Source organism: Eleutherodactylus coqui, chromosome 6, assembly GCF_035609145.1.
Source record: "Eleutherodactylus coqui strain aEleCoq1 chromosome 6, aEleCoq1.hap1, whole genome shotgun sequence".
In the NCBI taxonomy this organism is placed as follows: Eukaryota; Metazoa; Chordata; class Amphibia; order Anura; family Eleutherodactylidae; genus Eleutherodactylus; species Eleutherodactylus coqui.
The window spans coordinates 186,030,468-186,054,235 of NC_089842.1; the positions used below are offsets into that span (position 1 = coordinate 186,030,468).

General features: G+C 42.2%; 1 protein-coding gene across 2 annotated transcripts in view; it reads left to right on the forward strand.

Annotated features, from left to right (window-relative positions):
* The window catches only part of MIPOL1 (mirror-image polydactyly 1), a 314,859-nt gene that overhangs the window by 215,575 nt on the left and 75,516 nt on the right, over positions 1 to 23,768 (forward strand). For both annotated transcript variants that reach the window (XM_066608446.1, XM_066608447.1), the window contains one exon: positions 17,313 to 17,407. In XM_066608446.1, the coding sequence (XP_066464543.1) occupies positions 17,313 to 17,407 (95 nt within the window). The remainder of the gene's footprint in view (positions 1 to 17,312; positions 17,408 to 23,768) is intronic.

Sequence of the window (23,768 nt, forward strand, 5' to 3'; positions counted from 1 at the left end):
TGAGATGTTCTATAAATATATTTTTAGTCATCTAAGCCCCTATTGATCAAAAACATTGATAACTAGGATGTGGGAACAGCAATGGAAAATCAGTTATTGCCTTTCCCCTCCATTAGATTTAGTATTCTTATGCTGCTTCTTCAAGGCTTTTAGTTGAGATGAATCTGTGCTGCACCATCTGCACATGCTCAGTCGTGAAGCTCCTCCTCTACAGACAGAGGAAGAAGACGCTGGGCAGCAGGCATGTCTACACTCATCTCATAACTGCTAAAGAGAACAAGAAGACAGTATTAAGGCAAGTAAGCCTGATGTTACCATTTTAATACAGTAAATTTATCACTTGAAAAACATGAGTCACATATAAAAGAGTCAGAGTGGGAGTCTGGGAAAATTGAGGAGTCGGGGTTTGGCTTACCGACTCCACGGCCCAGTTTACAAATGAACAACCCCTTTAAAATATCAATAATTGTTCAATATTTTCATAAGATATCCATTAAAAATAGCAGTAGTAGTAGCAGCAGTTAAAGTTGAGCGAACATACTTTGCCGAGCTTGATGCTCGTTCGAGTATTAGCGTACTCGATGGTGCTCATTACTCGAACGAGCATCAAGCCGTGTTCGACCCCGCCCCAGTTTTTGGCTCCTCCCTGCTGTCACGTGCCTGTTTTGAAAAAAAAAAAGCTTGGCACCCGGCGTCCCACATACAAAAATGCTCGAGTCTACCATTGTAGTCAACGGGGTTCGTTACTCGAGTAGAGCTCTCGAATTTTACAAAAAGCTCGACTCGAATGACGCGGACACGAGCATGTGGGTGCTCGCTCATCTCTAGCAGCAGTATATTCTGTGGTGTAGATTTATGTGCAATGTATATAACATAATAAACTAAGAACATCACATATAGCATAATAAACTAAGAACATCACATATAGCATAATAAATGATACTTTCCAAATTCCTTGTGCACTGAAATGCTATAATGTAATCAGGCTGATGTCACTTATTCCCGGTGCTGAAAGCAGCCATGTCTCACTCCACACCAGAAGAAAACAGCTTCTATTTCATTCTGCTGAACACATTTACGTCAATTTCCAACGAGGAAGTCAAAGACATTTTACATTCCCAAACGTATCACAGTTATAGGACTCAGAGAAAAAGCAAAGCCATAGTTGTCACTGGGTGACTCATACCCAGGAGTTACTCACCGTCACAACACTGGCTTCTTGTTCAGGAGAACGAGGGGAAAATTCTGAGCTGCCGCACGATGGATCGTGATCCTCACACAAATAGGAACTTCATATAACATATTCCACGCTACATACGGTACATACCGCCCACATATATTGCAGACGGTTGGAGAATTAGCATTTTTTATTTTCTTATGAAAAATATTTTTTTAACTTGCAGTAAACTTTATCATAGAAATGAACACTTGTACATGAGATAGCAAACCTTGACAGGTCCAAAATAAAATTACACAACAGTGCGCAGATCATCAGTGTTACGTCCGAGCTGGACACAATATACCTTGTCTAGATTGGACATAATTTATTGTCTTAAAAGGATGGAAAACACTAAATATTTATAACCGAAACAAGAAATGGGAGAATGAGAAATCTGACCCTAACCTACTACTGCGATGAGACCCTACCTAAAAGCGAAACTTTCAGGCTGATGAGGGCGGCGCAACATCAGGAACCTGGAGTGACCTTGACTCCCCCTAGTTGGGCAACCGGGATACTGTTACTACAATAAATAACAATATATACTGCATAGATCTTAAACAAGAACCAGATGAAAACCAGTGCAGAAATAACAACTAGTCAGGAGATAGATGTTTCAATACCTCAAATATCCCTAACACAAAACATACTTATCTGACAGTGGAACAGGACAGGAACCACTGATGACCAGAAACAATTAAATACGAGAAGTGTAAATGGTGTCCTCGATGAGGAGGACCCACAATAAATGTGTACAGACAGGTACTGATTGAATGGCTGGAACACACCAGTAGAGAGGGTCTAGTTTCAAGGTCCAACGCATAAATGACCCTGAGTATTCGCCAACGTTTGGATCACATGTGTCAGGGCTGACGCTGTGCTGTCACCCCAGTCCTGATTTGACAGACCTGGCAAGCCAAGACTCCAAAGCACCTTCAGGTGGTTTTTCAAAAGGCCAGTTCAACATCTGAAGATGGCTATCTTATAAGAATACCTAAAGATGAAAATGGGGAACAGGAGCGAGCCTATACAAGCCCTAATTAACACTATGTACAAATGTCGTCAAGTAAGTATTAGGAAAAATTAGTCTGCAAGAAATGGCACACCAACAAAAAAGAAGCAACACTATAGTCCTGCAGATACATCGAAAGTTCTAAAGAGCTCACAAGTGTTGGACCTGACTGATCAGATAGCGGTATTTACCGTAGAACAAACCTACATTATCCATCTGCTATATTTGCATAATACGTAAGGAGTCATAAGACCTGGAACGGGGAGTACCCACAAAAGTGAATGTTTGAAGCAACTTATCCCAAATCTTGTAGGATTTTTTGGGATGGTTTCTAGTGTGATATGGGTTGGCATGGAGTTCACCAGCATCTTCCAGTCCAAGAGCATGGGGGCCTGGAAAACATGCCAGTACTTGCCAATGACTTTTCTGTAACACTCAAAGGCGTCCATGCCTTGAACTCTTTTATCCAGTTCATTATCTCCACGTTCTTGGACAGAGTTCCGTAGTCTCACTGCTCTTACAGTAAAGAACCCCCCTTCAATGTTGATGTAGAAACCTTCTTTCCTGTATAGTTACTTAACTCAATGAACAGATTAGTATGGTGTTTTTCAATAGCCCTCAAGAAGCCATAATAGGTTACCCTCAGCAATTGGCTGCTCTTCACAACCACTTTAAGGAAGTCCTCAAGAAATGACCTGTTTAAAAATTCATAATTTTTTTATTTTTCAGGTGACATGTTTACATGAAGTGCTTGTTCTTTGCTATACGAGTTGTATTTCTGAATGGCACCATTTAATGTACCATATAATGTATTGAAAGACTTTTAGTAATTTCTAAGTGCGGTGAAGTGCACCATTTGCGGGTTTACTTTGACGGTATTCATGGTGCAGTAAAAATGATAATTGTCTTTATTCTGTGTTTCAGTACGAGTACAGCGATATTAAATCAATGTATTGTGTTTTTTTTTTTAAATACCTTTAAAAAAAAAAAAAGAATTACCTTCTGTTGCCATCATTTAACCTCCATACCTTTCTGATTTTTCTATTGGTAGGGCTGTGTGAGGTCTCGTTTCTTATGGCGTAACTTGTAGTTTGTAATGGTACCACTGTGGGGAAAATAAGATTTTGTAAGATAGCTTTTGATTCTTTTTTTACCTTGGAGATGGAGCGACAGAAAAAGCACATTCTGTTATTGTGTTTTTTTTTCTGATGGAGTTAATCATGCTGGATTAATAATGTGATATTTTAATAAACTGAACCATTATGGATAGAAAAATACATTTTTAAAATTTTTTTTTCATGCAATGTTTTGGAAAAGGTTTTTTTTTTTTTTTTTTTAACCTTTTTAATATTTTTTATTTTCACAATAATTTAAAAATCTTTATTTTACGTATTTTAACTTTTTTATATATGTGATTGATCGCTTAGACAGTATAATGCAATGCTATGGTATTGCATTATACTGTATTTTAACAGCCTGCTTAAGTCTTAAATAAGCAAATCGTGATGGCACTTGTGTAAGGGGAAGACTGCAATTATAATTGAATATGGTGGCAATGGGTGTTCTGTAGGACATTTCCTGGTGCCAGCATTGCCGCTGGTAAATACTATGATATCCTAGGATGTCATAACTTGGAGACATTGCTAGGCAATAACTCAAATCTGAGAGCTATATATATGTCATAGACTTTGTCTCTCTTAGTATTGAATGTGGTTCAACAGCATTTGTCACATTTAAAAGTGCTGTCACTTATGAGCTAGATGAAGTTGTGGACCTTTACTCTATACTAATAAAATATGAGTATACAGCGGTCCCTCAAGCACAGTGGCCTCAGGATACAATATTTTAAGCATATAATGGTCTTTCTGGGGCCATTATAACTTGAAACCAGTCCCAATATAGAATGTCTGAGACAATCCAGAACTGCAACATGTGCTGAAACTTCCAGCCCATCAGCATAGGCGTTTACTGGTGAAACCTCTGTATTAAGGAGGTGCTTTTAGACTGAATGATTACCTTCAAAAAATCGTTTCAACTAGAAAAGTGGACTATAATCGTTCAGTCTAAATGAACGCCAACGACTGAATTGTTTACCTTTGTGCTCTTCATTCATTTTCTGCAGGCATAAAAATCATCGTCTCATTCGCTTATCGTTCAATTTAAACTGCAATCGTTCAGTCCCCCTCATTCACTTATACAGCGAATGTGAAAGGCTTTAGGCCTCATGTCCACTGGGAAATTCGGGCCCGCGCGGATTCTCCATGCAGAATCCCACAGCGTGTCTCTCCTTTCCCGCAGACATGAGGCCTGAAAATAGATTTTACTCACCTCTCTGGGCGCTGTGGGTTCCCGTCCGTAGCAGCCGGATCTTCTTTTTTTCTGCCCGGTGGATATGCTTGTCACGCCGGCAGCGTGCCGCGCGCATGTGCCGTGCACTCTTTTCTTTCTTTTTTTTTAACTCCCGAGGCAGAGCAGAAATTCAGCTGCCAGTGTGCCGCGGATCGGGGCTGCTTCCATAGGCCTCAATAGAAGCCTACGGGAGCCGTCCGTGCGAGAAACCCCCAGAAAATGGAGTATGCTGTGGGTGATTTCTCGCACGTGCGATCCACGCGGCAGGGAAAAATTACATCCGCAGATATTTACTTACCAGCGGGTGTCTAATGCATCTCTATGGGCACAGATCACGTATGCGGGACACCCGTGCGGATTTTGCAAATACAATTATCCAGTGGACATGAGGCCTAACAGTTTCTCGTTTGAATAAGCTAACAATGTATCTGCCTCTGTAAACAGACTGCCGGAGCGAGTAAGCTAGCGGTGACGTCATTTGCTCGTCTAAAAGGACCCTTACTGAAGTGCATGCACAGACTGGCGGTCTAGTAGCGCCTCTGTACAGTATAATTAGGTACTACATGTTCCGTTCTGCTCTTCACAGAGGTATAACCAGTCTTTCTTTCACCTGCGACAAATAGTCAACTTGTTATCCTAGCCCTTTTTCTAAACACTCTAGTAAAAGTTAGGGTGATCTAGACCCCTCACTATATACCTATGCCATGGTAAGTTGCCCTTTTGGACACCTGGTGAGGGCAGCTTTTGGGTGGTCTGAAGAGGCTCCGCTCCTCGACATAGAAAGTGATTTACAGCTTGCAGCAGCTCTTTCTGACTTTTAGATGTAAGGACTTGCTTTATTATCCATATATCTATACATATATACACTGTATGCAATAATGACCACATTATAATGACCACAGATCGAATTTGAAATGTTGATTTAATCAAATGATGCCATTTGCATTGCGGAACTGCAGTGATTGTTTTCTCTGTGGGGTTTTTCTAAAACAATGGCAGCTACAAAAAACTGAATTCAAGCTGGACTCAACTTCTCCACATGTGAAGCCCCCCATATCCCCTATTTTATTACTATTTAGTCAGCAAATGTGAAATATAACTTTTTTTAAACTTGTGTTTGTTTGCTTTTAGTGTTTATAGTGCAGAAAAAAATATTACTTTTACTTATTCCTGGTGGACATATCTATACAGTTCAATTCATAGATGGATAGTCGAGCTTCCCATTAGTGAGCAGATCTACAGACGTCATTGATCTGCTAAGAAGCCGATCCACTCATGACGGGAGGATATCGTTGCGCACATAAAGTAGCACACTTCAGAGACATGTATGGGAAATATCAGTCGGCAGGTGGATGTTGATTTCCAGGTAGCAAATATTTATCTACATTGAAAAAATAAACTGAAGGAAGGTGTACGAGGAGCTTTTAAAGAAGCGTACAAAGCATCTGCATGGGAAAACATATCCCTAACTCCTTATTACCATAAGACAAGCATAAAGAAATATTACTACAGATAATAAGTAAATATATAAGAATTGATGCTCCCGCTCATGTTTGCATGTGTACAAAGTCTGGGTAAAAGCTAACAGAGTAAAAAGGAAAATTAAGGGTAACATGACATTAATTAAAAAAAAAAAAACACAGGTGTCTTAGAAGCACTTATGATGAAAAGTATGTGAACCCTTTACAGTGATCTGGATTACTGTATCATTTTAGCCTAAAATCTTTATACAACTCGAAGCATACAAGTTACACATATCACATTGCTATATGTCTAGTCAGTAAGTAATGGAGTTTCCCATTATATAGACTTTCCCTCCAACACCAGGGAGAGAAAAATATAGCCACTGCTCTATAGAAACATTTCATGGCTATTAAAGGGCCTCTGACATAACCTTTGAGCCCCATAAACTACATTATGAGGTTCAAAAGTGAGGAAACAGGAAGTTGGTTTTCATACTCACTGGGTGCTCTCCATATGAATGGGAGAGCGCATGCACAGAGCCATCTGAAAAGAGTCAAGCTGTGTGCATGCACCAAGTTTGCAGGGACACAGTATAGGAATAGGGCACCAGTTGAATATGAAACACTGCTCGCTGTCTCCCTGTTCCCTCTCCTATAATTCAGTTTATAGGGCTCAAAGGTGATGACAGGTTCCCTTTTAGCTCTGTTCAAACCGTGTTTCACTCTACGTCAAGGGGATCTATCTGGGTACAGACAAAACCCTAGCATGGAACCTTGGGCTTTTATTAATCAAACAAAGAACAATAAGGTCTCCATTTGAGCAGGTTTCTGTTCCTTTCCAGCATTTGTGCTAAACATAATAGAGAACGTCTTGGTGCGTACTGTAGATGCCGTCTTCTACATCGGCAAGCTGTTTATCTCATCTAAGCCATGGATCATAGAATGGTAGAGTTGGAAGGGACCTCCAGGGTCATCGGGTCCAACCCCCCTGCCCAGTGCAGGATCACTAAATATCTATAAGTAATCCCTGGGACACGTGAATATTTTCCTGTGTAGCAAAATCTATTCATTGCACTTTTGTATACTACTGTATATTGTTTCGATGTTGTAGCATGTTCTTTAATGCTGATATTCTATTTATTGGATGCTATTGTTCTACCTCCCTGATAAATCAAGTTATCCTACCTTAGTGTAACGCTCCACAGGCTTGTCAGCCCTTTCATAATCTATTCTTGCACTTACATTAGTGAGGAAATAAATATCTTATGTGCGTTTTTTATGCAAATGTTTTTGTGAATGTTGTAAATCCTCAGTCTATCCCGATTATAAGTACAGTTTTTGGTTTTGATTTATGCTATATGTGCTATCTTGTAGGGCACAGTTAGGGTTTATATATATAACTAGGTGATAGACCAGTGTGTTGCACAGCGATTTTATGAATAGCAGTCTTGGAATATACAAAGTGGGCCACAAAAATGTGCCAAGAACCGCAATCTTATGAAAGCCGTCCAAAAAAAATTCTGTGTTGTCCATAGCAACCAATGACAGCGCAGCTTTCATTTTACGTCAGCAGTATAAGAAATAGCAACCAATCACAGCACAGCTTTCATTTTACCTCAGCTGTATAAGAAATTAAAGCTGAGCTGTGATTGGTTGCTATTAGAAACAAAAATTACTGGGGAAATCAATGAGTTTTCGATTTTTAATTACTCCAGTATTCGTCGCCTGGTGCTGAAGACCGCTCATGCAAAATTTCGCTCAAATCAGACCAGAACTGTGGATTTGTATGCAACACAAACAAACAGATTTTGCCTTTTATATATAACATTTCCAGCCCAGGATCACTCTTATCAGGGTGAGGGTTCTGTTTTAGGTAGGGATTAGATACTAATTTTTTAATATATTTTTTAAAGTTTATGTTTTAATATACAACGTCCAGAAATATTCTGGTTATCCAAAAGTAATCTTGTGTAGCTTTTACTTGGTGAAAACATCTTTTTAGGAGTTTTCTCTAGTTCTTCACTTATCTTTAGTTACCAGTCAGGCCCTAAAAATTAGAGCACCTATATACAGTAACGGTTACGATTGTACCGGGATGGCTCTGGTAATTCCCTGTCTTTTCTGGAACAATTTCTGCATCAGTTTAGAAACAGCATTATGTGAGCCCTTGTGGTTTTTGACTAGCAGAAAGCTCCTTAGTAGAAGCATATTGTGTACAACTAGCTTGCTAAATTGGAATTGACTAATCACACTGTTGGAGTGAGACATTAACTGGTTGCAACTGCCTACTTTAATCTGGTGGAGCATCTTATAGGTGCCCTAATTGAAAAGCGGTATTTTGGTCTTAGATTCTCTTGAAGACTATTCTGGAACTAGGAAATTGTAAGAATATTTCCAAGACCTTTAGGGCACAGAGCTGCACACTAAGCCAAATGCTGATAATTACCCTTTGCTTCAGTACCGTTTCAGTTGGCAGAGACTCATGAACACTCAGTACCTTCCCCACTTTGTAAGTTTCGCAGGTAACCCAACCCTTCCTTCTTAACAGCAGTTGCATCATTCCAGAGTTCTGTTAGGTGTATGCATTTTATTATTTTATTGGCAGGGAGCTGTGAGCCAGCAGGTGTCTGGGACTGAGGCATGGAGGACGTAAGGCATCCTACTAGTAGACTGTACTATAACCATAAAGGTTGAGAAGGAGGGGGGGGGGGGGGGGGGGACGGACTCTCTTGGCTTTTGTCCCAGTTGGAGATCTTCATTTTGACATATGGAGAATGTTTGCTGTTTGGGCTTAACAGGATGTGATTTTCTTTCTTTCAAACAGTCTGCTAACTTGGCAAAGAAATGCGATGCAAGCAGCAAGTGCGTGAGTCCTATACAGAATGTTGGGGCTTAATTGTCAGAGTATGAAAATATCAAAAGACACATTTTCTTGTAGCTTTCTGCTCATTTTATACATGCAGCAGGTTACAGAATATGTTCAGACTCTAAAACTCCTACAACTTACAGAACCCCAGATGTTTCTCAGACTCCTCTTGATAGCCATGATTTATGTACGACTGAAGTAAAAAAGAAGATGGAGCAACCCTGTGGCGGGGTATGTAGACTAGATATTATCAATGGAGTCCCATGCAGGTTCTTAAGGGCCATTCAGACCCAACGATTCTTGCTCAAAAGCCATCTTTTAAACGATAATCATTGTGTGCATTTACACTGCAAGATGATCGCTCAAAATTCGCTCCAACTGCAGTTTCAGTGACCGTTTTGAGCGTTCACTTTGCATAAGTGTGTAAATAATGGCTCACGCTGTATGCAGAAGACAAGCGGGCCAGTTGTCTTCTGTATACAGCTGTTTGCTTCTCGGAGCGCTCAGTTGGTATACAGCTAAGCACTCTGAGCGGAGTATACAGAACACAGCTGGACCGCTGCCTTCTGCACACTCCTACTGTGTTCATGGAGCACACAGCTAGTATACAGCTGAGCGCTCCAAGCGGGATATACAGAAGACAGCTGGGGTGCTGTCTTCTTCATACTCCGGCTGTGTTCTCCGAGCGGGATACCAGCTGAAACAGTAGTATCAGCGGTATCCCGCTGAGAACTCTGCGTGCAGCACTCATAAGGCTCATCGTCCTCTTTCAGCTAGCTGAAAGAGAACAATGAACGACTCGTTAACGAAAACTGCACGATTTCAGTGCAGTTAGACCCAACAATTCTCGCTCAAAAGATGGCTTTTAGCGATTTTCGAGCGAGAATCGTTAAGTTTAAATGGGCCTTTAATGAGTGCCTATATCCAGAAATTCGAGTGGAGGTGCTGCCAACCACAGTTGTGCCTGTATGGCTAGGGCATGAAACAGGTAGAGAGACATAGAAGAAACTGCTGGATTGGGGCGCAACCCTCCAAAAACTTATTGAAGAATGGGTTAAGTAAGAAGAGTTTTTTATTGGATGAAATTAAAAGGCAGCAAAAAACTGAAACATTCTTATTTCTCCGTTATTCCCCATGGGAATGTATGAATGAATGGACAGCGAGGCATAAGCAGTCCCTTTCTCAGTAGAGAATGTCCCTACACACTATGACACAGTCCAACCAGTGATGACAATGTTAAACTGAGAAGTGACACACTCTGTTGAGGAGGGAAATGGTAACACCCAGTTGGCAAAATATATACATTCGTTTTCAGGATCACTAACAGAGAAATGTCACAAAGAAGAGTTCTAAGAAAAGATGCTCTAAAATTGATATTTCATAGGAATTATGAACAAGAATAAACTAAAATAGATGTCAGCAGAGTTGACAGGTACTCTGTAGAGTTTGTGGCTTTAACAGCGCTTTCAGGGACTACGGTTGGTTTCACACGGGCAAGAAAATCGAGCAAGATTTGTGTGTTGCCAGATGCACAACTAAAAAGCCCATTCTTTTGAATGGGGTCATACACATGAGCGATTTTTGTTCCCTGCATCACTTCACACCCCAAAGCAGGAAACAAGTAACAGCACGTCCTATCTTTTGGCGTGCCCTCGCATCAACCATTATTTACAATGGGGCTGGCTGCAGCATTGCACCACGTGCTTAAAACGCCTCACATTCCCAGAGAAATCGTATATTATCAAACGCGATATAGGCCCAGTACAGCGCAGCCGTGTGAAGTTAGCATAAGATATTCAGGATACTTTGGGTCATCAATATCAAATTGGTGATGGGATCCATCGCTCGGGATCCACAACGATCATTTGCCTGCAGTAGCCACTACACTGCATTTCAGGTACTGCGCTGTATATTTCGTAGCAACTGTGCCTGAGAAGAGGCTACGGCACTCGCCTCTTTAACCAGCTGATCAGCAGGGCGTCAGAGTGGTGGACTCCCACCTATCAACATTTTAGTCCCCGAAAACCCTTTTAAAGTGAAGCTTCAGCTTGGAGTCATTGGCCTTTATATGATTTACAAGGGGATTTTATGAATGGTAAATTCCTAATACAAACTTATTAAAAGGATCTCCTCCCTGTGTAATCAGGAGTAATAAAAAACATTTAACCTTTTGACGTAGTGTGCACAATATACAGTTTAATGTAATTGGCTCCTGCATGTTGCTAATAGGTCTGCAAGACAGTGCAGAGAAAGTGATACTTCCTTTGAGTTACTATTAGAATCTTCATTCTTATTGTAAAGGGGTGTAGACCGGTTCCTACACCCCACTGACAGTGGTTCCAGGTGCCTAAATCCCGTCCCCTCCCGGTCTGAGATGCAGCAGAGAGTTTAGAGCAGATAGGTTCTGCAGACATCTGAAGGAAAGCGCCTAATGTGCTGTGTGGAAGGGCCCTCTGCCAGTGCCAAAGCTGGGGAGGAGACAAACTTGAGAGGCTTAGGAAGTGCTTTAAAGGAGGTTCCGCCCCCTATGATGTAAGGGGTGACATCACTGCTCTGAACACCTCCCCACACAACAAGGAATACTGGAACGCTAGGTTTCAACAACCTTCTAGAATCTTGAAAAAGACCCGGTCAGGGTTGAAACGTTGCTGACACTTAGGACCATGGACTTAATAAAGGTCAGATATTGATTATTTATCGCTGTGCGGAGTGCTGCCTTCACCGTCTATCCAACCTTCTAGAATCATCAGGAAGATTTTCAGGCACCCGCTGTATAAGGGAAGGGGCTGCATCACAGCTCCTGAGCAGAGCAGCAGCCCAGACAGGAGAGAGCAGCAGCACACAAAGCGAGTCAGCACCAACCTCATTGGTTGTTTGGCTTGTCTGACTCAACCTCATTGGTTGTTTGGGTTCCCTGATTCAACCTGATTGTTTGTTAGTGCTGAACTTGAGTGTAATATAGATATATGCGCACTGGTAGGCCTTGGAGTGGCAGAGGCCTACTCCAGGACAGTGCAGCAGGCAGCTTCCCCATGCTCGGGAGCTGCCAGGAGAGACCAGATCTGTGAGCCCTGATGATGGGGAACTGAAGGAGATGATTGCACCAGACCATAGGGTCTTGATCCCCGATGACCTGAGGGCCGAAGAAGATGACTGTGCCACACATCCGGGGTAAGACTTGTTTGAGTACACTAACTTCCCTGGGACTGTGTTTTGTTAAATCCCTGACCAGGGGGTAGCTGACTTGCTTGCAGGATGCAAGTGTGCATAATTAAAGTTTTGTCACCAAAGGTTTAGAGTAGTGCAAGGTCTGGTAGTTTAGTCGTTATGTTTTGTGTTTAGGATGTAGTGTGTTTGACGCTATCAAATGTTTATGTAATGGCATAGCAGAGCACCTGTTAAGGTAAATCAACAGGGTATTATTGTATCTTGTCACCACCAGGAAGTAGTGCTGGAAACAAGAGTGACGGGCCGGTAACGCCCCCTGTACCTCATTGGCTGCAGAGATGCCTCCCCTGCAGGTCCTGGCAGGCCAGTTCTATTCTCCTGTTCCAGCTCTGATTTAACCTCACCACTGCTAGTGTCATTGTCTCTGGCTCTCCGCTGTGTGTTCCCCGACTCTTCCCCGGCCGTTATGTTAGCTCCCCGCTGCTGGTGTCTCTTCCCCAGGGCTGATGTTACCTCCCGCTGTTGCTGCTCCCTGCTGTCTGTTTCCCTTCTCTCTGGGGCGGCAGCAGCGGGAGATCCGCACTATAGTGAGGCAGCAGCGGCAGGAGACTGCAGTCCCTTAAGGACCACAGCGGCAAGGCTAGGAGCGCTGCCACCTGCAGTGGCGGCGGCAGCAGATACACAACCAGAGCAGTGAGGGAGCGGAGGGACTGCCTCACTGCAGGGGGATTCCTGCAGCGCTGCCAGCATCACACAGTCAGCTGAGATGATGGCTACCGGTTGGGCAGGGAAGATGGAAGGGGGACGGCTGCTTCGGGGAAACTGATTGCTGCATCATGTGTATTGGTTTTCGGCTGCCCTAAAGGGTTAGGGATTGTTTTGCTGTTAGCCTTAGATTATTAACTGTAAATGCTTCCATGTTACAGCTGTAACATGCAAGTAATTACAACTTATAATGTAAACCTAACCAGAAAATAATCCCTAACCCTATAGCACGGGAACAAAATCAATACTGATGCTGCTGCCTTACAAAAGTCAGCCTATCGGGAGCTAGGGGTGTGACAGGGGCGTTCCTCCATGCAAGCCGTATCAAACTCCTAGCTTCCGGTGGTGACCAGATATAATAATACCAATCAACAGACTGTAATTATAGATGGATATGACATTGGAAAAAGGTTGCAGTTAGAGATGAGTGAGCATACTCACTAAGGACAATTACTCGATTAAGCATTGTCCTTAGCGAGTATCTTCCTGCTCAGAAGAAAAGGTTCGGCTGCCGGCGCGCGTGAGAGGTGAGTTGCGGCAGTGAGCAGGGGGGAGCTGAGGGGAGAGAGGGAGAGAGAGATCTCCCCTCTGTTCCTACCCACTCTCCCCAGCTGCTCCCCGCCCGCCGCCGGCAGACGAATCTTTGCTCCCGAGCACACAGGTACTTGCTTAGGGCAATGCTCGATCGAGTAATTGCCCTTAGCGATTATGCTCGCTCATCTCTAGTTGCAGTTATTATATGAGAAACTTCAGAAAAATTACATCTACGACGTAGGGCATCCTCTATGGAAAGGATGCAGTTGCTATGGGGCTGCAGTTGTTGAGAAAGGGATCGAGCATGATTAAGGAAACTACAAGACATGCGCCATGCTGCTGCAAGAAAAAAGTAAGATACAGCAGAAAAGATGAACGCATCGGCAGGTTTACACCAGATCATTGAGTTACTATCACTTTAAGAAAATACGTAGACATGTTGTTATGATAAGTTATGTCGTAACTTTTAAGTATCTGAATCCTTCTATGGAGCGACACTGTAAATAATGCTATCATTCAGTAACCTTATTTTTAATAAAAATGTGCCACCTCTGATTCCGTTTGTCATCGCTGCACCATCCATAATCTGCCACCGTGCAGGTTCTATGCGCCTATTACATTGTAAAGGAAATCATTCTTACTGTATATACAATTATATTAAGAAACTGTTAGATGTGCAATTCCCCAATAGATTTATTAATAGAGGTCTCAAACACACGGGGAAATCTTGATACTGTGTTATGTCTAGTGCTGGGTCTGAGCAGGCAGTGCGAGGCACAGGAGTACTTACTGATCTGTTCTTTGTATCCCCATGTCATGCACCACTGCCTCAGGCCCAGCGCTTGGGATAATACAATATGTCAGTTTTGCCCAGAGTGTTCCTTTAAGTCTTCAGTTTTCCTATGTTTACAGTTCATTCATTAACATTTTTTTCAGCTCTTTCTTCTTTTCTCCTTACTAGTTTTTGAACAATTAGTTATATGAACAATAAAATTGGTTTTGGACACCCATATAAACATTAACAAATATACTTTAACAATGCAAAAATTGCCTATCCCCTTCAGGCAGTCTGTAGTCACCTGTTGTCACTCCTGACATGTCTGTTTTTGTAAAATGAAAAAAAATTGGTACCATGTAAGCCAGTAGAGCAAAATGTGATTGTTCTCCATAAGAGAAACCAAGTAATCTTGTAGATATGATACCTGTTAATGGCTAACAAAAATACATGATGTTATAATGAGCTTTCAAACCTTCTTCAGGCCTATGGAATAGACATGAAGAAACAAGCATTTATATATACATATGAAAAGACACAGACATGGTGTGATTAATTTGCACTTAAAAAATACCAGAACAGGATGAGTAGAGAAGTAAAGACTTAATTAGTCCACTGATAGGGTATGTGAAAGTTTTATGGTCTCTGAATTGGTGTTAGGGTGTCACCAGGCCAGCGTGTTATCTGTGTCACTCACTAGGTTTGAAAGCATGCTCTAACCTCATGTATTTTTGTTAGCCATTAAAAGGTAACATAGATACAAGATTACTTAGTTCCTCTTGCTGAGAAAAATCACATTTTCTTTTAGTATATTCTTGCATTCCCATGAAATAGTGCAATTCCTCAATTACAACTTTAGAACATTTATAAATAAATTAACAGCTGGGCATTACCATTCCCTCTTGTCAAAGGGGTGTGTCCTTACACAATCAGCACTGATTGGACAGTGGAGATTGCGCAGTGACATACCCCCAACTGGAATCACACAGTTCTCTACTTATTCCTAATTTTCCAGGAGTTGTTAGAAAAGATTCTCTCAAATAGTTTTTTTCATAGGGAATACTAATATTAACTACAATAGGCATGTTAGGAGAGGTGACTGGTGCTCTTTAAAGGGTTATGACTGCTGACTGCCAGAGTCCAAGCACAAAACTTTGTCTTTAGCTACCTAATGTATGTTAATGAAAAGTAGTGACACATGGAAGGTGTGGCTGCAGGATCAGACTACCCAGGATTTGTTTGTAGGCTGTAACCATGGAGACACATGTGCTTGCATAGGAGCTGTAGACTTATTAAAGACTATTTGCTTTAGATGTATTGGAACAAATAAAAACTTTAAATATTGTAACAGTATAAAAGTGTAATATTCATTATTCAGATAAGAGTATAAAACCATAGAATCCGTTCCGCACATTAGACAGTACAATATTGATTATACATTTTAAAATTGGCCATACAAATCCAAAAACAAAAGCCTTTTTTTGGAGTGAAGGCATTTTGTCGTTAGTGCCTCGTAGTGTTTACTTAGGGAAAGAGTTATTAGGTACAAACTGTGAAGAGAAATAATTGCAGCCGGATGGAACATTGCTGTCTGTGGAAATGTCACCGGCACCAAACTAAAGCGGGTGATACTTTCAACCCTATTCCATACCTGCTCAACTAGTTCTGAAGTGCATTAGAAAATGAGGCGCTGCTATTATTAATCCTGCAAAAAAACATTTTAAATCCATATTTCCTTGTCTGTCGCTGAAGGACGCTCATCACGGATGGCGGTAGTATTTCATATAGGATTTCCATTGTAAGGTTTTGTTCTACTTTTGTTCCTAGAATTACTTTACCAGTAACCCTCCATATTGAAACATGGCTACTTTCTTCTGTCTTATATGTATGGTCAATAACTTATTAAAGGCACCATAGTGTAAGTTTAGAGGGGAACATGACTCAATCATTGAAAGTTCAGCAAAGTACTTTATGGCATATATGTACAAAGACACTAGACAGACAATGACAAAATATATGAAAAGTTATTACCCTAGGATGATGAGAATACTGCCCAGATTTCAGAAAGGGGATTCAAGGTGTCGTTTAAAAGAGTCGTCTGGTTAAAAAATGAATTTTTAAAATTTAATCCAAATCAGTTAAAACAATAAGAGCAACAGTACTTACACCAACTCTGCCACGGTCATCCAACGCTGCAGCCCAGCGGTCCTCCTGGTGCTGGTTGTGGAATGGACACCACGTGACTGCTATAGCCAATCGGCATCCACAGTGGTCAGGCGTCGTTTTCCTGAATTTCTGTTCACAGCATCTGAGCAATTATGCCAGGCGAATGCCATCTGACCACTGTGGCATCTGATTGGCTGCAGTGGTCTCATGGGGTTCGTTCCACAAAAAAGACTGGGAGGACTGCAGGGCTGCAGCGCTGGATCAACAGGGCTCAGGACGATTAAAGGGGATGTGCAAGATTAGAAAAACATAGCTGCTTTACTTCCAAACACAGCTCGGGAACTGAGCTGCAATACCATATATAACCCATGGACAAGGGTGGCACTGTGTTTGGAAGAAGGCAGACATTTTGTTTCTAACCATGGATAACAACGGTTTTGTTTTAGCTGATTTGGATCGAATTTTAAAAGCTCATTTTCCAACCAGAAAACCCCTTTAATCACTCTGACAATGCCTGGGGTTCTGTAGCTCTCTTGACATGTCCATTTTAGTAAATACCTGTAGTCCTCATCTAAATAATTCTGAAACATCTTTTTTGTTAGAATACTATATTGTGCTGTTCCTCTGTTATTCTTCTTGATAATTCTCCTTAAAGGGAATTGTTGCTACAGATTGTAACACACTTTACGGTAATTAGTTCTGAGAGTGTCAAACTTTGTAGGGATGCCATACTGACAAAGAAAATTGTAATGGTAATTTCCAAGAGGAATAACAGAGGGACAGCAAAATGCTTCAATTGTGAAGTTGCCTGTACAAATTAAAGGCGGTCATTGTTTGTATTGTCATGTGGCTTTTGATTGACGGACACTTTGATGTGAAAAACTCTACAAGCGCAGATGGTACATGCCCTCTAAATGATGCATCTTAGGCAGTTTCTGAAGTTGGGCCCTGCAGTCCTTGGGTAGTTTACTTATTACTATCTTTGTTGTTTCCAGGCTCCAGACAGTTTTCTTCAACATAATCAGGACACGTTAATCGAGGACTATAAAAAGCTCGAAGAAGAGATCCAGACCCTACATATATATTACAGGTATGCATCAACCAATGTAGAACTCCACTCAGTTATAGGCAAACATACAAGTCCTGACCTTCCCTTGAAATAAAATATACACTGTAATGAGATTATTTTGGCCATAACTTACAGCTTCCCATACACATTAGATGAAAGTCATGCAAAAATGTCAATTTTTTCATAGATTGATTGTTTATTAGAGATGAGCGAGCGTACTCAGAAAAGCACTACTCGCTCGAGTAATTTGCTTTATCCGAGTATCGCTGTGCTCGTCCCTAAAGATTCGGGTGCCGGCACGGAGCGGGGAGCTGCAGGGGAGAGCGGGGAGGAACGGAGGGGAGGTCTTTCTCTCCCTCTCTCCCGCCTGCTCTCCCCTGCTCCCCGCTGCGACTCACCTGTCAGCCGCAGCGGCACCCGAATCTTCAGGGACGAGCACAGCGATACTCGGATAAAGCAAATTACTCGAGCGAGTAGTGCTTTTCCGAGTACGCTCGCTCATCTCTATTGTTTATCCATTGTGTATGGGGGTCACTAGACTCTTCCCCGACCACAGATGTTGGGGGAAAGAAGGTTTGGCCATGGTAAATTAAAAAAAAACAGATCATTTGTTCCTGCAGGAGTAAAGCCACTGCCGGAGGCATCTGGTACCAACTAGAGATGAGCGAGTATACTCACTAAGGCACATTACTCGAGCGAGTAGTGCCTTAGCTGAGTATCTCTCCGCTCGTCTCTAAAGTTTCGGGGGCCGGCGGGGAGGAACAGAGGGGAGATCTCTCTCTCCCCCCTGCTCCCCTCCGCAACTCACCTGTCACTGGGGCCGTCCCCCGAATCTTTAGAAACTAGCGGGGAGACACTCGGCTAAGGCACTACTCGCTCGAGTAATGTGCCTTAGCGAGTATACTCGCTCATCTCTAGTAGCAACGTATTCCATTCTCCATCATGGAGTCAGGATGATTAGTTGTTGTCCAAATGATTGCATGCCCAGCTTAAGATGGATACAAAAATTTGTGCTCTTTGAGTCTCTAAAGTAATAAGAGTGTAATGCAGAGCTTGCGGTTACATGGGTTCTGGACGATAGAGTCACAGTAATTCATGGCCCCCCTTCGTGCCCCCTTGGTAATTAATAAGGCCCCCGCAATGCTCCCTGAGTCATTATTAAGGTCCCACTGTGCCCTGGCACTAAAATAAACTCACTCACCTACGTCACGTTCCCACGGTACCCTTCATCCACCCTTGGCGTTTTTGAGCTCAGATCATGCAGAATGGCACAGGCGGTATGATGACATCATCACATCGCCGGCATGACAGAGAAGGCAGCAGAGCAGAAAGTGCTTGGCTTCCTGCAATATCACTATCATAGTAAATTGTATCCACATCTTTAAGATGTGGATAGAATTAATTTCAAAGAACGAGGACTGGATTGATCCCTCCTGAGTGCCCTCCTCACCTGCCCTGGTTTGCTGGGTACTTGCGCCCCTCCAGGTGTAATGTATACAGGGGGATCCACTGATCTTCGGTCAGTTTCAAAACCAGCAGCAATAGCAAGAAGTGTTCCTGTCTTCCTCATGGTTGTGCCATGCTGTCATATTGTTACAAAGGGCAGGCTCATATTTGTGCACTCCTATGATAATACTAGATGGCTGCATTCTTGTCATTTATGCTGGAGTGTTCAGATGTGGACTTGTCACAGCTGTCCTATTCTTACCATTTGTACATCTCAGTTACTGCTGTTCCTGTGAATATAGTATTTGCATAATTTGATGGCTGAATATTTGGGATCACCGATGGCAAAAATGTATACCAGGTATTGTCACTATGAAATATACATGGCTGTGCCTGGCATGCTGTGAAGTAACAGCGGTGCTCTCTCGAGCTCCCTGACCAGTTCAGACAATTGATTGGCGTGGGCCTGAGCAGCAGATCCCCACTGATTAGATATTGATGGCCTATACTAAGAATAAGTCATCAATAGAGATGAGCGAGTATACTCGCTAAGGCTAACTACTTGAGCGAGTAGTGCCTTAGCCGAGTATCCTCCCGCTCGTCTCTAAAGATTCGGGGAGCGGCGGGGGAGAGCGGGGAGGAACGGAGGGGAGATCTCTCTCTCCTCCGCTCCCCCTGCTCACCGCCGCAACTCACCTGTCACCCGCGACGGCAGCCGAATCTTTATAGTCGAGCGGGAGGATACTCGGCTAAGGCACTACTCGCTTGAGTAGTTAGCTTGTTAGCTTTAGCGAGTATACTCGCTCATCTCTAGTCATCAATATTAAACCCCTTTAATCTAGTAGCATATACTACCGCCAGAGTGAGGTATTTGTTCATTCTCAACAGTCACACGTGACCGCGGTCCTGACAATTCAGTTTGTCAGTATAATCTTAGCCAAAAAAGAAAAACATGAAAAAGAAGAGAGGTCCCTGCCTGATACTTTTATAATGGGGAAATTAAAAAAAACATAAGTACATTCGACAAGATCCAAAATGGAAAATGCTATTCAGAATGGGGGTCACCAAAGTTTCTCATTGCTTATTTTGTGATCTGTGAACTGCTTTTCCATAACGAGAGAATACAAATAAAGATTATTAGGTAATTAGATGATGAGGACCTGAGTGTCTCCCTCCACAGTGATGAGCCTTTTTGCATTTAGGATCCTGTAAGTACACTTGTTGTATTCTGTTTCCCAATTGCAGTAGTACCCCTCTATCAGGGAAGGGTCTTACTGGACTCCAGCAATGTTACCTTGTATAAGTAATAGCCTCCAGTTTTGGAAAAACTTTTTAGAATGTGGAGGATGTTGTGCAAACACAAAACTTTGTATTTAATACGGGAATTTCAGTTTTAAAGGAAATTTTCAAAAATTACATACAGTATATGAAAGGTGTTTGCACCATATTTATGCACAGCTGGTTATGGGTATAAATCAAGCAGCCATTAGTTTCTTATTCTGTCCTCCAATTTAGACGATTCCCCAAATTGCTATTTTCCAAGATGGCCACCGCCTCCCTACGCATATGCAGTTTGAAAGTGCATTTTGCACAATTTCCCACTCTTTCCTTTCTTCCTGTGTACATCCCCATTAAGTGCTGCCCTGCTGTAGATCAACATTCCGGTCCCGAGAGCCGAAGAGAAAGAAAGCTGTCCCTGGTCTTTCCTATTGATCAAGCTGTAGCGCTGGAATGCCTACAGGATGATCCACGGCAGCCTGTGAACAAACACTACTGAAGTGCCAGGAGAAGGTGATATTTTATAGAGATGCAGACACAAAATCCAGAGCAGAACCACATTGCAAACATTTATCATTTTTGATCATCATTCATTTGATAGCAACTTTGTGTAACCATAAAACCCCTTTATGGCCATCTTTACACAGGCGTATTTGCGTGTGCAATAGACAGAGAATAGAACCCATCACATTTCTGTACTTTGCTTGCGCATTTCAGTAGCGCCAAAAAAAAAGAACATACTCTATTTTTCTACGTATTTGCGCAACAAAGCTCCCCATAGAAGTCAATAGGGAGGGGTGCACAAATGCGCACATTCAATACGTAAGGATATGCCTGAAACACTGCATAATTTTAATGAAAAAAAGAACACACTTGGAACTCATTTAGACTAATGCACAGGAAAAAGCAGTAAGTCCAGCGTAGGGTAAAAAATTCTTTCTTTTTATGGAAAAATCCAGACAGACATAGAGGAACAAGAAGCATGTGCCGTCCTACATGTTTTTGAAAAGCATGTCTATGATAAAGGGCAACATGCTCGCTCGAAACATGTAAGACAGCACATTCTTCTTGTTCCTCTATGTCAGCCTGGATTTTTCAATAAAGAGAGTCTTTACCCTACGCTGGACTTACTCCGTTTTCCTGTGCAGCTGTTGTGGTTTCCATCCATTCCTTGCGTGGGAGCGACTGCAGAGGAGCTGGTCTTTGGTTTGCATTTCATTAAGACTAATTAGCCATTTAAATTGATGAGTCTTTGTTTACCACATGCAAATGACCATGCCTTGCAGGTGCAAAAAGTATAGTAAAATACGCCAAAGTGCGCACAAAAAAACATAGCTCATTCCGCAAAAACGCAGTGCTCAGGCATGTGCAAATAGTGAAGCCGGCCTTAGCGTAAAAGTTGCACTGTATTATGTATTGGGGTTACCTGTTTCAGTGATTATGTTATAGGGGGTAAAGGAGCGTGACGTCTCTTCAATGCTGCCTGGGATGTCTGCCCACGCTAAATGAAAATTAAAAGAATGGTGTTCAAAAAATGAGGACGGGCGCACATCCAGATTGAGAAACCACTGCATGTGGCAGACAGGTCATATAGAGTTCAGCTCACTGCACCTATGGTAAGAACCAGGCAGGACTTCTCAATAGTCTTTTTTTATTACTCATAACCCTGTGAATGAATATATATCTCCTCTTCTGTATAACTACAACCTGACATTCTGGTTTATCCTGTTAGTGGATTTATATCTGTCACCAGGTGCAGTTCCTCTTCCTCCGCATACAGTTAGTGTTGCTGTGCCTTCTTTAGTTTAATATATAGCGTTAATACTACATTGTAATTATTCTGATACAAATGTTTTGTGCAGCTGTACAGACGCTTTTGTACATTCTTACAAAACACTAAGGTAGGACGGAGCTACGGGCAGGGGCAGCATCTTCTACGGGAGACAGGCCAAGTTGTGTCCATCTGCTTTCTATATGAGTGGTGGGAACCATAATTTTCCATTAACAATTAAAGGAATAAATTGGCTTGTGGGTCATCCTGCCCTTTCTTTTTACAAGAGATTGGAAGGGAAAATGAAATGAGCACTTGGGCCCTCTTGTCTGGTGGCAATAAAAGTAATTCAAGCTCATTGGCTCCATAGCTATATCAGGTCCATGTATACTTTGGGTGATCTCAGACATCAGGGTGCCATGGCCCTCTTAGCACCAGAACCCAGGTGCAACTGCTACCTCTGCACCTCTTAAAGCTAAACCCTTGACCTGGGAGAGGACTTTAGGCAATTTATTTTTTTTACTATTGGGTCTCTCTTTCCATGTACGGCTCTTATCTAAGGCAGGTCAAGAGCTTACAACCTCCCTCCCCTCCTGCAGCATAAACCACTGGGGATCTGGAGTCTTACCTCCGGTATTGGTGGGGATCTAGAGCGTCTTCAGGTCTTAAGTCCGGTGAATCACCAGCAGACTGTTCAAGAAACGTCTACTGTACCCTGTATGTCTAGCTCAGATGGATGTGGCAAAAAATGTCTATTTTACATGATTCACAAACTGGAATCATCTTTATTCAAAGTAGAACAATTATGGTTATATATCACTACATACGAGCGCCCAGCTTGATACATGATGCCTTTCCTGTGGAAGGTGAACAAGGCAGGCTAGTCTCAGGAGTGAGGAGTTGAGGTAGAGGAAGCTTCAGCAGCTCTAACTAAATCAGGATCAGCATCTCTGGTGCAGTGTAATCCGATTCTGCATGGCCATATGCAACCCACAAATCAATGGTCCTCAACCTCTTCTGCACAACCAGTCGGGAGAAACTTCCTCACACAACTGCTCTGCATCACTTCCTCACTCTAACTGCCCCGCACATTATGGCGCCGATGCCCTTCCGCTTTCGCTACCTCAGCGGCCACATCCCCGTTTAAATAAAAGGTACACAAATTTTACACACTAAACTGCTATACAACATTATATGTTATACACTTAAATGACGCATTGTTCCGTTTTCTGCATGTGGAAACTGAACGGCTGAACAATTCTCATTCAGTGGCTGCATGCATCTACACGGGAAGACTATTGTTCAAATTCCTGCTCTCCCGGCGGAATTTGGTCGATTATATGATATTTCTCCATGTAAAAGGACCTTTACTTCATATTTACACCTCATCCCATAAAACTACATTCCTTCAATTGTGCGATTTGCATAGATGGCAAATGAAGAGTTAATTGTGCTCACTTCCAGCCCTAGAGATTAGAGGAGGCTGTAATCAGTAGGTAAGATGAGCGGGTTTCAGCCAGACTGTCACTATGTGGAGAAAGCGTCACAGGAATCGTCACTGTTCCACCTGCTTCCTGCTATAATATAACCGGAACACAGTTATAAGGCGTCTTCCAGCAGGCGCAGCTCCTGTAGTCACATAATATAAAGGATATTGCTTGCTTCATTTTAATGGTGGATATAAAAATAATAATTTAGAAGAATCGTGTTACCCCCTATAACATGATGTCTGCCATGTAATGGACTAGTGATATCTATGCATTTGTTGTCCATTGCCTGAAGGTATATTTAGCTTATGGTCCCTGGTGGTCAGTGATACCTTTAGTAATTTTATACCTGCAAGTCAGGAAAGCATGTATGAGGGGCGTTCAGTAAAGATTTTCCCTG